We start from the raw sequence: 14390 nt of genomic DNA on the forward strand, positions 1-14390 counted from the left end.
TCCGCCCATCCGCCCATCCGCCCGCCATACCCCAATCTAATAACCAGGATTTTCAAAATTGAAAACCTGGTTAAAAATTAACAGGCAGTTTCTTAGCATAAGTGAAGCATATCTGAAGCACAAGCACTTTCTAAATTCCAATAACAATAACAGAGCAAAAGTTTGTTCACATAACATCAAATTAGACATAACTGACCCTTGTCCAATCATCTGATAGCCAGGAGGGCATCCACACATAAACTCACCACCAGCTGGTACACATTCAAATACACATGGCTGAATATTGCAGACATCTATCTCTGTTCAAGATAAAAATTTATATATACACATAAGTATATATTTTCATGCATATGTCATCAAAAACAAAACTTATAATAATTTAGACAAGACTTGTTAAAAATTTACAGTATTGATAGTTAAATCTTACAGTCAAATCTTACACATTCCTAAATGACAACCTGACAAAACTGAGAAGGAAAGATCAGACTGCATGCAAGTAGTGGTTGTCTTAGCTCTATACTGGTTGCAAAGACTAATCACTCACTTTCAGAAGATTACGGGGTTATTCAAGCTCAAATTGCCTATTTTACTACATAGTTTTACATACCAACACACTGTAACAAGTATTCTGTGTAACCCTCTGGACATCCACAGAAAAATCCACCTTCACTATTTTCACATAAGTTTTCACAATGGCCATCTTCACACTCATTGATGTCTGAAGAAAAATATCCATAAATATTAGACTTATGAAAAAATCATTGACAAAAAATTAATTTGAAACATATAGCAAAAAATCTATATAAAAATCAGCTACATGTAATTGCACTGTCACTGTCCTTCGTATTGATTTTAATGAGTAATCTTCAACTTGAATGTTCCTACTGCATATATTGTATCACTCTGTATGCATATATATGAGCTTGTGGTGTACATTTGATCTTGAGAGGTACATATGACCTTGTGTTGTGTATATGACATTGTGGTGTACATATGACCTTCTGGTGTATATTTGACCTTGAGGTGAACATATGACCTTGTGGTTAACATTTTGCCTTGTGGTGTATATATGACCTTGTGGTGTACATATGACTTTGTAGTGTACATATGACCTTGTGGTGTACATATGACCTTGTGGTGTACATATGGCCTTGTAGTATACATAAGACTGTGGTGTTCATATGACCTTGTGGTGTACATATGACTTTGTGGTGTACATATGACCTTGTGGTGTAATTATGACCTTGTGGTGTACATATGACCTTGTGGTGAACATATGACCTTGTGGTGAACATATGACCTTGTGGTGAACATATGACCTTGTGGTGAACATATGACCTTGTGGTCTACATTTGACCTTCAAGTGTTATCATGACTTTAAATCAGTGCATCTACTTTAAACATTTCATATAATATCCAAAAGTAGAGAGTCTTGAGTAACTAGGCTAAAATAATGAAGTATCATCTTACAAAGGAAGAACTGAGAATGGTATGTGAATATATTACCTATACATTTTTGTCCAGTGGAATCCAGTTTGTACCCTCGGTTACATACACACATGTAGCCTCCCTTTGTATTCCTACATTGACCACCAGGGGAACATAGATGGCGCTGTTCTGAACACTCATCAATATCTAAAGATAATAACAAAATGAAACAATTAGCACTGCTATAATCTATAATGTATGAAATATATAAAGCTTTGTCCTGAAATGAATTTAAAGGTGACCACTATCATTACAAAGAGATTTCAAAATTAAAATATATATACAAAATATAATAATATTAGAAAAACTGAATTGATTGAATTGCCAGTGTTTGAAAAGCTAAGATTTTCCTACAGAAAATTTAAGGAAATATGAGGAAAAATTTGACAATTCACATACAATGTAAATTTAAAGTATGACCTTATCACTTAAGAGGCAATGCCTTTTTACATATGTTAAAAGGAAACTCTTGTGTGTCATTCATTCCACTAACGGCAACCCACAATAAACCACCCTTTCCGTTCATTCATAACTAGATGAAGTAAAAAAATGTTACTTGCTTACTCTTTGACTGGGCTTTAACCTGGAACCTCCCAAATAGCTGAACACTGGACCATGTACTATTTCCCACAGAGGGGAGAATACTGATCATTGCAAGAGAATGAAAATATTCCTCATGTTTATAACTAATACAGTACCTATACACTGTTTATTCCTGTCCTGTGTGTAACCCTCAGGACATCCACAGTCAAATCCTCCCTCAGTGTTTGTACATTCATGTGGGCAGTTGTGCTGTCCAGTGGCACACTCGTCTATGTCTGTAACATAAAGGTCATAATAATGCACAAATATAAGTAAAGCACAAATACAGTATTTGCTAATTAACTTGCAAAATAAAACCTTTAGGTCTGTGAAATACACTGCAGATAATTCAAACTGCAATTAAAAAGAAAGCAATTAAAGAATAAACAGCAAGGCATACATGCCATAATTTTTGGACAGCTTTCCGGGACACTTTTCATCGCGGCAATAATGGATGTGTAGGCAGTTGTGGAAAAGGGGGGGGGGTGTCAATCGTATAACGTTATTAAATTAGGACGACTTTCTCCTGAATTTTAATGATAAACAGTTAACTTACTAGTTTTATAAGTAGTCTTTTAGGTCGACATATTTATCATTTTATAGTATTTCTTTATTTCATTTATTATTCCCTAAAAGCAAGTAAGTTGTAAGTTATAAACCCGGTGAATGGGCGCAGCCATGTTGTTCACCCGTTATATCTTAAAGTCGTGATAATTACTACATGTCACGTAATGCAATTCTTCCAGTCATAAAAACAAACACAGCAAGGTGATTTATTTGACACCTTTAATTTTTTATTTGATAGATATATTTACATTGTTTGTAATAATTAGACTTTCGGCAATTTAGCGATTGATCTAAAAATTAATGATTATCGGGGATTAACGATAATTGTTAAGGGCCGTAATTAATTAACCCGACCATTAAACGCTGCCGAATTCAACAGAGAATGTTAATTGCCGATGCATGAAGAAAGCTATTGCCGAGGGGAATCGACAGTCGATAATTGGGGGGCTGTATATTGTAAACTTGTAAGTGTCAACGTTCCTGTGTATTATGTGTACCAGGTCAGAATATGTTTTACGATCGAGAGGTGAAATGTGCGAGATTTGATTTAAGAAAATTTATGAAAATTTTGCAAAATATCATGATTTTTTTTTCCGGGATCAAATCGATGCCCGGGACATCTCCGGGACAGACATCCGATTTCCGGGACAATCCCGGGCATCCGGGACGTTATGGCATGTATGCAGCAAGGCTTGCTGTTTATTTCTTACTTTCATTGAAACTTTGATATCAAACAAATATTCATGACTGATTTAATGTTAGACCCAACTTAAACAACTTTTCAACATTTGTAAACCAGTAAGTATAAAAATGTGATTTTTTTCAAAAGCATTTCAATCAGTTTTTTGTTAAACTATATGAACACGGGAAAACTAAAGGTAACAGTGGCCTAGGGGTTAATTTACTGGCCTCTAAACCAATGTATTGTACATGTAGGTCTGGGCAATACAGAATCAAAACCCTGTTTCCTAGTATGGCAACTGCACTGTATTAGTTGCCAAAAGTTGACTTGGGAGTGGTACAAAAACAAACTATAACTTGATATCTTATCAAGCTTAAAGGAAATCCACTAAGGTTTTCCTTGACATGGGGGGGGGGGGGTGGGAGGGGTATACAAAAAACGTTTTTATTGAGATTTATGTACCATTTGATGTATGTTTGGAGTGCAAAATTCAGATAATTTGCTACAAAAAAACTTTGATTTTCAAATACAAATTCGTGTTTTGTCTTTTTTTTAACTTTGAAGTCCTCAGTAGATTCCTTTATTCAAATACATTTGTTTTAAATGAAAGCAAAAGTTCTCACCTCTACATGTTCTCCCATCCATGTTAAGGACGTAACCTGGGCGACAAGTACACCTGTAAGAACCTTCTGTATTCTGACACAAATGTGTGCACGAAAGCTTGACCATCTTCACATTCATTCATATCTGTAACACAAAATTGTTAGCTAGTGTCATGACATCAAAATAGAATTCTTTCATGAGCTTGAACAAAAGAAGACATTAATAGATTGCCAATCTGTCTGCAGAATGCAATACCATTCTTTAAATTTTAGTCTGCAGATCAAAAGATCAGTAAGAAGATTATCTGATATGTCTTTAAAATACAAGTTATGTTGACTATCAGACCAGACTGTAGATTATTAGACTAGACTGTAGATTATCAGACCAGACTGTAGATTATCAGACCAGACTGTAGATTATCAGACCAGACTGTAGATTATCAGACCAGACTGTAGATTATCAGACCAGACTGTAGATTATCAGACCAGACTGTAGATTATCAGACCAGACTGTAGAGTATCAGACTAGACTGTAGATTATCAGACCAGACTGTAGATTATCAGACCAGACTGTAGATTATCAGACCAGACTGTAGATTATCAGACCAGACTGTAGATAATCAGACCAGACTGTAGAATTAGTATCAGGATTATAAAACCAATCTATAGTCATTCAGACCAGATGGTAAATTATCAGACCAGTCTTAAGATTTTCAGACCAAACTGTTGATTATCAGACCAATAAGACCAGTCTGTAGATAACATGACAATGAAACCTGTTTTCTAATAAAGATCTGTTTGTCAACCTTTATATTCCATGCACATTCTTATAGGAAGATAACATGACATCTACATACTTCTCAGCACATATCGAATGTTATACTAACTACATACCAACACACTGTCCAGTAACACTGTCAGATTTATAGCCTTGTGTACAGACACATCTATAAGATCCTGCAGTATTCAAACATCTGCCATTCTGACATAGATTTGGGTACATACGGCACTCATCAATATCTGTAAAAAGTCATTTAATACATTGTGTTCAGTATAAATCTGTGCTAGATATTTTTAAAAAATGTTCAAACTGAGATCCGGTCCAAATTCTTAGCCTCTGATTGACTGCTCATTTGAAATTGACCAATGACTGTTTGTTTTTCCTCCGACTGGACTGCTTGTTGTTTTTCTTTTTTTAACTTAGTCCCTGAGAGATCATCTTTTCATTAAAAGCGTTAAACAAATATAAGTACAAGCTTGAAGAGCTTACAGTTACGGAAAATGCTTTTAAAGGTGCAGGGTATTCTAAACAGATAACTAACTACATGTATTACGTTAACTTAATAGTTTTGAATAAAATTTGAAAGCCTGAACACCTTTTGTTCATTTAGCTCTTTAATAAATAAACTATTTATATCAAAAGAAACTGAAATGTTATACAAATGGTCAACAAGAGCTATAAAACTGTTCTTGTACACCTTTATTAAAGGGACTCCACTGAGGTCTAAAAACCTAAAACATAAAATGTGAATTTCTTAAAAAAAATGAGCTAGTGCACATAAAATAGTCAGATATGCAAAGACGGTTCAATATTTAAAAATGTATTTTTGTGCATTTCTTTGTCCGCTTTGGGTGAAAAGCATTGCAACACTTTTAAATATGAGGTCAGTTTTAATATGAATAATTTTTCTGGAAAACCAGATCAAATGATCTGAATTATTTTGCACAAAGTTTATGGGTCTAGATCAACATCAAATGGGACATATATCTCTAAAATTATTCCTAGTTCCACAATGTAAAAAATCCTCAGACAAGTCCCTTTAATAACACTGACATGAAATTAACAATCATGAACACTGCAATTATTCACTCACCAGTACCATCAGGATCATATCCTCCACCTCTTGGACACAGACTTTTGTATTCCGCTGAAATACAGTAAAAATTATTAGATAACTAATTACCAATTTCCTGCAAACCAACTACTACAAGTCATGTACTACATGTATAATTATGAAAAGAATTGTTGGTAAAATATATTTGTCAGTTTTGTAACAGACATGTAATGAATAAACAACAACAACAAAAATAATAAAAACGTTACAAATGTGCATTTGTGTATGAAGAACTTAACATTTTGTTTTTGGTTGGGTTTTACATCACATTATCATAGAATAGGTCATTATAATGGTAACTTTCCAGCTTCTGGTGGCTGAAGACTTTGGTGCCCCCTTTTGAATTATTCCACACACAAATAGGCACTTAAGTAGAAATATCAACATTCTGTAAGCTAGCTGGATGAATAGCTTCCTCATATAAAAGAATCCAAAGTCCCTGGCAGGATTTGAACCCACAGAACTGTGGTAAAGGGCAAGTAGCATAAAGTAAAGAACTTTAACCACTCAGCCACTAAGCCCCCTACAGAACTCAACATAAACCAATAACTAAACAATGGTTACAATAGTAATATAATGCCTACCAGTTCCAGGTTGTGGGCAGATTTCACACCTCCGACCCCATGCTTTACCACCACCACAGCAACAACTGGTGTGTGTGGACCGTGGAGTATCTCTAGAAGGTCTACATCTGCCAGATATCAACTCCATGTAGCAATAATCCTCTCTATGATCTATAGAAATGATAGGTCATAGGTCATATAGCTTAAATTAAAGCTGCATTTTATAAATACGTCAAAATACTTTGATGTCTAAAAACAAGCACTTGATTTTGCAATTATAATGAGGTTGCTGAGTTATACAAATGAAAACATCCGCTGCTAAAGAAATAAATGTACAATTACAGAGTATTTTACTGGGACATATCTAAGAATGTCAGGAATTTACTATTGTAGAAGAGTTAAGTATCATGACTTTCTATTCCTGCAGGCTAAGGATTAAATTGGAAACTAAAAAGTTATGCTAAGGCTATGGAGTTGAATGCTTTTAATTTTATTTTTAGACCAGTTTCAGTCCTCTTGGACCTTCATCTGGATAAAACTTTATACAAATAAGTTATATTAATTGATGCACACAAAATAACAAGCAGTTACTTATACATGTAAAAACAGAAATAAATTTTGAGATGTTCTCACACCTTGCAAACAATGAGTTTTCACTATAATAATTACCTAACATGTTTTCTTAAAGATAACAATAATGTAATCCTTTTTTATTTTTTATTTTTTTTTGGGGGGGGGGGAGGAGGGTAGGGGACATCTTTTTGGTCAAATCTCGGCAGTCAGTCTGCCAACTTGTTTACCTGGATAACTAACAAGTACTACCAATGTCATTGAATGTATCATACTACTCAGACATATTCTATGATCACAAAACAGCCATTACCCTCACACCGTTTCCCATCTGTACTTGGTCTGTAACCTCGAGGACAATTACATCTGTAACCACCCTGTGCATTCCGACAAAATCCAGGCTTACACAAATCTCGGTTCTCTCTACATTCATCTATATCTGTATAAATAAATTATGTGCTCTACCAATTAACTACAGTAAATCATGTACAATTGCTTGTCTTTTTCAACATAAAACAACATAAATTAAGTATGGCAAATGTACTGAAAAGAAAGGATTTTTGGCTGCTAAATGTAGTCTATGGATATTTTACTACTTCCAACAGTTTTGAAATGTTTGATTATTACATAATTCATATGATTATCATGATAGATAAATCATGTGTTAATTATAAGAAATCATGTGTAATTTATAAGAAATCATGTGTTATTTATAAGAAATAATGTGTTATTGATAATAAATCATGTGCTATTTAGATGAATCATGTATCAAATAGATAAATGATATGTTTAATAAGTAAACCATTTTAAAATACATGTACATTGTAGGTACTGAATAGGTTTGAACAGTAAATCACATTTATATCAGATAAATATTGTGTCATAGTAAATTATAAGTCATTAGGACATCCATGTGGTAAATAAGGAAGTTATGCACAAAATAGGGCAATTATATGTCAATTCGGGAAAATGTATGTTAAAAAGGGCTATTATGTGTCAATTGTGTGTAAAATAGAATAATCAAGAGAAAATAGATTGGTCCTTCCACTCTAGTTATCATCATGTGAAGATTATCATGTATCAATATCAAAAGGAAGGTGAAATTTAATTAAGTTTGAACAATCTTGAAAAGAGAAGATCCCACAACAGCAAATGTAATTTTGATATTAATGTGTAAATCTGTGATAAAATATCTAAAATCCATCCATGGCATGTCTTTATCTTCTTTTTTTTTCAAGTGTTAAATTAAAAGAGATGGCTATTACCTGTACACTGATCTCTGCCAGTTTCTCTGAAGCCTTCAGGACAAATACACATAAATGAGCCAATCAAGTTCTTACATGCATATCTGCATTTATTGGCAGGTGTGGAACACTCATCTACGTCTGAAATGTAATAATTTATATAGTGTTCATTACATAAAACAGTTTATTCCTTCATTAAAATGATCCTGAGCTGGTTATTAAATCAATTTTATTGAAAATAATTGAAAATACTTTGGTAGGAGATAAAAGTTATATAAATTTACAATTTCATTAGAGTTTTGCATCTTATAGCATCTTATTCGTTGTAAAACATTTAAAAGATTAAAAACAAACTCCATAAAAAAGAGGGTTGATCCCTTGAAACTTCAGATAAATTAGATTTGGCGCAAAATGTTGCTCTTTTTGAGTAAAATGAACAATTTACAGTATGACATGAACGTGTTAAAAAGAAAAGAAAAGAAAATATTTGTTTTTCAAGTGTTTCTTAAAATAAAATGAATAATCTTAAAGTTGATATGAATTACTGTTTCATAAGATTTCATGAATTTCATTGTCAACATAGCAACCTTTGCCTTTGAATTCAATATAATTACTGATACGAAATCTAAATTATGTCATATTTTGTCAGCCTTAAAACAAAACATTACCTTCACAGTGTTTGCCATCGGAAGCTACCTGATATCCCATTGGACAAATGCACCGGAATGACCCTTTAGTGTTGAAACATCGGAAAGCACACTGATTCAGTGGTCCGGAACACTCATCTATATCTGTAAGAACAAATACATGTACCGGGTATAAGCATTACATTAATGTCTTCATCATACATGGTCTATGAAGTTCCAGATAAATTTCCAGATAAACCCTTTTATCTGTGGCTGAGTAGTTAAGGTGAATGACTTCAAATCACTTCACTCTCACAACTATGGGTTCAAATCCTGTCAGAGAGTTTGGATGTTTCCATGTGAGGTAACTATCAACCTAACTTTTGCAGTCTTTTCAGATTATGTCTTACATAATGCACAACAATGTACTAAAGGTCTGCCTTCACCATTAAAGCATTAGGTAAGTTGTCAACTATAACATTGTCAGCATGACTTACCACCCAACAAATATACATTTTATCCAGGTGAATTTGTGACATACATTTGTCTTTATTAATTGCAAATCTGGCAAGAGTATCCACCAAGAGATGCAGGCTAGTCTACACCAATGTGTAAGCTGGTCTTGCTCTTTACTTGCAAAATGATATCACTACTTCTGCTTAAACTATAATAGAAAATCAGATATAATTCAAAAATGAAATAATCAAACTGTTTATTGTAACTACCTTCACATATTTCTTGTGGGCCCGGCTCAAACCCATTGTTACATGTACATTTAAAGCTGCCTTCAGTATTGGCACAGGTACCATCCCCACAAACATCTCTAGTCAAACATTCATCTTGGTCTGAAAATAACACATACAAAGAAACTTGTATTATATAATTATACAGTCTAACTTGCCCATGTTATCACGTGTATTAAGCCACTTTTGTCTTATGCGACCACTTTAAATCCCCCCGATCATTTTCTCTCTATATCTTTAATGTATCAAGTGACTTTTGCTCAATGCGACCAGCGACTGCTAATTAGTCACCTAATTCAGATCAATCTTCATTAAACAACCACTTTTACCTGTCAAGTAATTGTGTTTTAGGAGAACGCCGCCTTGTAATGTTACAAGTGTCAACAATCAAAACACAACATATATATGTGTGAAAAACTCTATTTCCAAAACCGTTTAAGCGTATGCAAATGAAGGTAAGTATACGCGTGACGTGTATTATCCAATAATATTGATAAAACAATGCAGCGCTCGCCCCTACTCAGATGGTTTATACACTTTGCTGTTGATATTTAGTCTGCATGGAATTGACCTTGAACTTGATCAGCAATTAAATTAATCGTTACAATTAGATGTAGTTTGTTTATTTCAAATGAAAAAGCACAACAGACAGCATCTTCACTTATTAGGGTCTTCGTGTTGGAGACAAGGAAAAACAAAAAAGTTTAAAAATTCTAGAAAAATGTCAAACATGTTCGTAATGGATTAAAACTGTTTTGTCAATTAATATCAGAAAGTTATTTTGTTACCAGAAAAAGAGAAAACAACAACATGGTACATTAATAAAATGTTTACTATTTAGAAAATAAATTCAAGTTTGTATTTATGTTTTGGGAAATTATGGCCACTCGAGAAAAACAACGTGGATAACCAACGTGGTTTTAGTTTGGGAAAAAACGTATGCCGACCGGAAGGAGGCTAGAACGAAAATGTTAGTCATATTTATTGACCAACAGATTGCCAAACATTAACAGAATACTAGTCACTTATGTTTACCAGTGTCTTATTGGTATACCAATACGAACTAATTGACAAAGACCGACACCTTCCATTATCGTACGGATAACCATATAATAATATCGGGTACTGGCAAAGCCACGGAGCCAAAATAATAGTACATCAACACGGACCAGCTGACAACCACTGATACCTTCCATTATCCTACCGATAACCGTAAAATAATGAAAACTACCAGAAGCATCACGGAGCCTGAAGTACGAATACCGATTACAAACACACAGATATTACCAAAGCACTAGAGCAATATCTGGTTACCTGACACAAAACACTTGTGTCACACATTATACCGACACATACACTGTGTCACACTTTATACCGACACATACACTGTGTCACACTTTATACCGACACATACACTGTGTCATACTTTATCCGACACATACACTGTGTCACACTTAATACCGACACATACACTGTGTCACACTTAATACCGACACATACACTGACCTACTTTACCAGACACAAACAATTTAGAAGTTTAAACGCCAAAGATATAAATTTATAATATTAACGCTGATTAAATACACGGTAATAGTTAAGACCGTAGACAAGATTGTTAACCAGACGGCCGCCTCCCGATCGACATAATTTTTTTCCCAGGCATAATATGAGTGACATTGTATACTTGATTCTAAGGAGTACAAACAAATAACACATGTATAGAATCAAAGCAACTTCATAACATCTTCACGATTTAAAATTAATGTAAAATGTTCACTATACTTCCGGCATTAAACAACTTCCATGTCACTATTAGAGTCTCTCAGCTCTACACAAAAACACATGTAACCCGCGATTAAATGAAACATATTAGGAGAAAACAATACACAGATACAGTTACAGTTACAGTCTAAACATTGACGATCCCTGAAGTTTGGTCTTCTCCCTTATTGCCAAGTATGGTTTTTCCGTCGAGAGGTACATTGTGTAGATTGCTTTACATTGACTGATCGTGCAGAAGGATCGCCTTGTCAAAGTGTCAGTGCCATGGAAGTATCTGTAATATAAGAACTACCAGAAAACAGTTAAATTGTTCACCAACCATTCTTACAAATGATTTTTATCTTGGAAAGATAATTTGACTATTTATCAGTAATTCAAACTTTGAAAAATCATATGTACTAATGCGTAAAAAACCTTTTAGCACGAACTTATAAAATAAACCAATTTCATTATTTATACTGACAGTACAAAAAGAACAACAAATTTATAAATCACAAACATATTTATAAATCATAAACATTGGGGTGTGGCGGGTGGGGAGTTAATTTGAAGTGTACTCGGACAGCGAGTTGTAAACTGAGAGACCGATGCACGAGTTTTCACGTGCTTATATAGTTGTTTGAGGAGTTTATATTGTTTTTCCGGGTTTTTCACCTAAATAAATAATCACCGAAAAGGAACCCTGATTTGTAAAAAAAAAAACTCTTTCAAAAGAGATTTAAAAAATTTCCTTTAAAAAAAAAAAGGAAATTTATTTTTAAAGGGGGAAAAAAAATTTTAATTTTTTTTTTACCCCGAAAAAAAGAAAAAAAACAACATTGGGACAAATTTAAAAAAATGTTTACTATTTAAAAAATTAAATTTAAGTTTTTATTTATGTTTTTTGGGGAAAATTTTGGCCCCTTTGAGAAAAAACAACTGGGTAACCAAAAGTGGTTTTTTTGGGAAAAAAAGTAGCCGAAACCGGGAAAGGGGGCTAGAACGAAAATGTTTTCTTAATTTTTTGACCAAAAAGATTCCCCCAAAAATTTAAAAGAAAACTTTTTCACTTATGTTTAAACCAGTGCTTATTGGTTAATTCCCAATAAAGAAAAAATTGCAAAGACCGACACCTTCCATTATCGTACGGATAACCATATAATAAATATCGGGTACCGGCAAAGCCACGGAGCCAAAATAATAAGTACATCAACACGGACCAGCTGACAAACACTGATACCTTCCATTATCCTACCGATAACCGTAAAAATAATGAAAACTACCAGAAGCATCACGGAGCCTGAAGTACGAAATACCGATTACAAACACACAGATATTACCAAAGCACTAGAAGCAATATCTGGTTACCTGACACCAAAACACTTGTGTCACACATTATAACCGACACATACACTGTGTCACACTTTAATACCGACACATACACTGTGTCACACTTTATACCGACACATAACATGTGTCATACCTTATTATCCGACACATACACTGTGTCACACTTAATACCGACACATACACTGTGTCACACTTAATACCGACACACATACACTGACCTACTTTACCAGACACAAACAATTTAGAAGTTTAAACGCCAAAGATATAAATTTATAATATTAACGCTGATTAAATACACGGTAATAGTTAAGACCGTAGACAAGATTGTTAACCAGACGGCCGCCTCCCGATAGTCATAATTTTTTTCCCGCCACAGTAAATTTTGAACACAAAAAATTTATATCCCAAAAAAATAGCGATGAACACTTAATTTATAAATTTTCAACAATTGCATCTTTCAAATAGTCTAAAATAAACCCAAGCCTAACAATGTTTAATGGATAACCACAAGGGCGGAAAGAAACAGGCGTCATTAATCCCCAGTGGTAAAAACGCCCCCTCCCCAGACTCAATGACAATTCTTCACCTAATTGATTAAAACACTTTCTCTTTAAAGTTTAAGGGCTTGTTTTCCCATTTTTCCGGCCAAGTTCGTGGAGGATACCCATCCACCAAAGGGGGAAGGGGTGTCAAAAAAGGCATCCCGTAAATGGGCGATCCCGTTTATGGGAAATTTTTTATGTCGGGTGTTTTAAAAAGATTCAAGTCGTTTCCCCCCAAATTAATAATTTCCAAATTTTTTCTGAGGAAAAATAAAACCTGCAAATTTAAGTACGCCTCAATCCCCACCAACCAACCTCTTTTTCCCCCCACATCCAATGGGAACAACCCTCGATCTTTAAATTTCCCCTTGGGAAAAGGGCAGATGCGTAACCCCGGCCCCCAAAACGGCAACGAATCGGCCTAAACCCAGACATCTGAAAAAAATAGAATCAGGTTGAAAAAATTAACGTACATTACAGCTTAAAAAAGTAGAGGGCCAAACGAACCCAATTTTTTTTAAAGGCATCTGAGGGTAAACCCCGATAACCCCGTCAGTCGCCCGACCAATCCCCAAACTGGTGTCCGGGAAAACCGGGTCGAAACGGGGCTTATCAAAAGCTAGCAAAAAAGGCACGAGAAAATTTGACCTCAAAATTTGGTTTCTCCTTTTTTTGACAAAACAAATTGAAAAAACCTTTTTATCGGTCTTTAAAAATTCTAGTAAACTCGGGGACGGAAAATAAACCCCTTCAATATTTTCCCAGGCAGCTTATTTATAGCTTTGGGTTACCATAAATTGGTTGTTTTTTAATGGCGAAGAAGATAAACGATTTTTCTGTTTACTCTTCAAAGGTAAAAATCGTTAAGCCCAAAAATTGGGAAAAGGGCCCAAAATTTAAAAAACTTGAACTGTAAGTTCAAATGACACGAAAAAAAGGGCCAAAAAAAAGCCGTTTAACAGTTTCTCAAAAATTTTGGTTTTAAATTATCATAACAAAAGGGGTGTAAAAATTTAAGGGATATTTTTTTTAATACATTTATTTTAAGAGGGGCCCGTAAATCTTGCGAGGTCTTTCTTTTTCGACCCCCTCTAATAAATTTGTTAACCTAAAAACTTATTAAAAAAATCTTTTAAAACCCAGGATTTTATGAACGTAGTTAATTCCTTTCCAAA

At 34.2% G+C, this 14390-nt stretch overlaps 1 protein-coding gene across 1 annotated transcript in view; it reads right to left on the reverse strand.

The window, feature by feature from the left end:
- LOC132724931 (fibrillin-2-like) overlaps positions 1-14390 on the reverse strand; it is a gene marked incomplete at its 3' end in the record, with an annotated part of 85709 nt that overhangs the window by 20637 nt on the left and 50682 nt on the right. Inside the window, 13 exon segments of the mRNA XM_060709918.1 lie at positions 197-299; positions 608-718; positions 1507-1635; positions 2187-2306; positions 3943-4036; positions 4038-4066; positions 4816-4941; positions 5796-5849; positions 6401-6550; positions 7263-7388; positions 8215-8334; positions 8862-8984; positions 9545-9664. Of these exon segments, the coding sequence (XP_060565901.1) occupies positions 197-299; positions 608-718; positions 1507-1635; positions 2187-2306; positions 3943-4036; positions 4038-4066; positions 4816-4941; positions 5796-5849; positions 6401-6550; positions 7263-7388; positions 8215-8334; positions 8862-8984; positions 9545-9664 (1405 nt within the window).

The sequence above is a fragment of the Ruditapes philippinarum genome, unplaced genomic scaffold, assembly GCF_026571515.1.
Source record: "Ruditapes philippinarum isolate M1 unplaced genomic scaffold, ASM2657151v2 ctg3854_1_1_1_1, whole genome shotgun sequence".
Classification (NCBI taxonomy): Eukaryota; Metazoa; Mollusca; class Bivalvia; order Venerida; family Veneridae; genus Ruditapes; species Ruditapes philippinarum.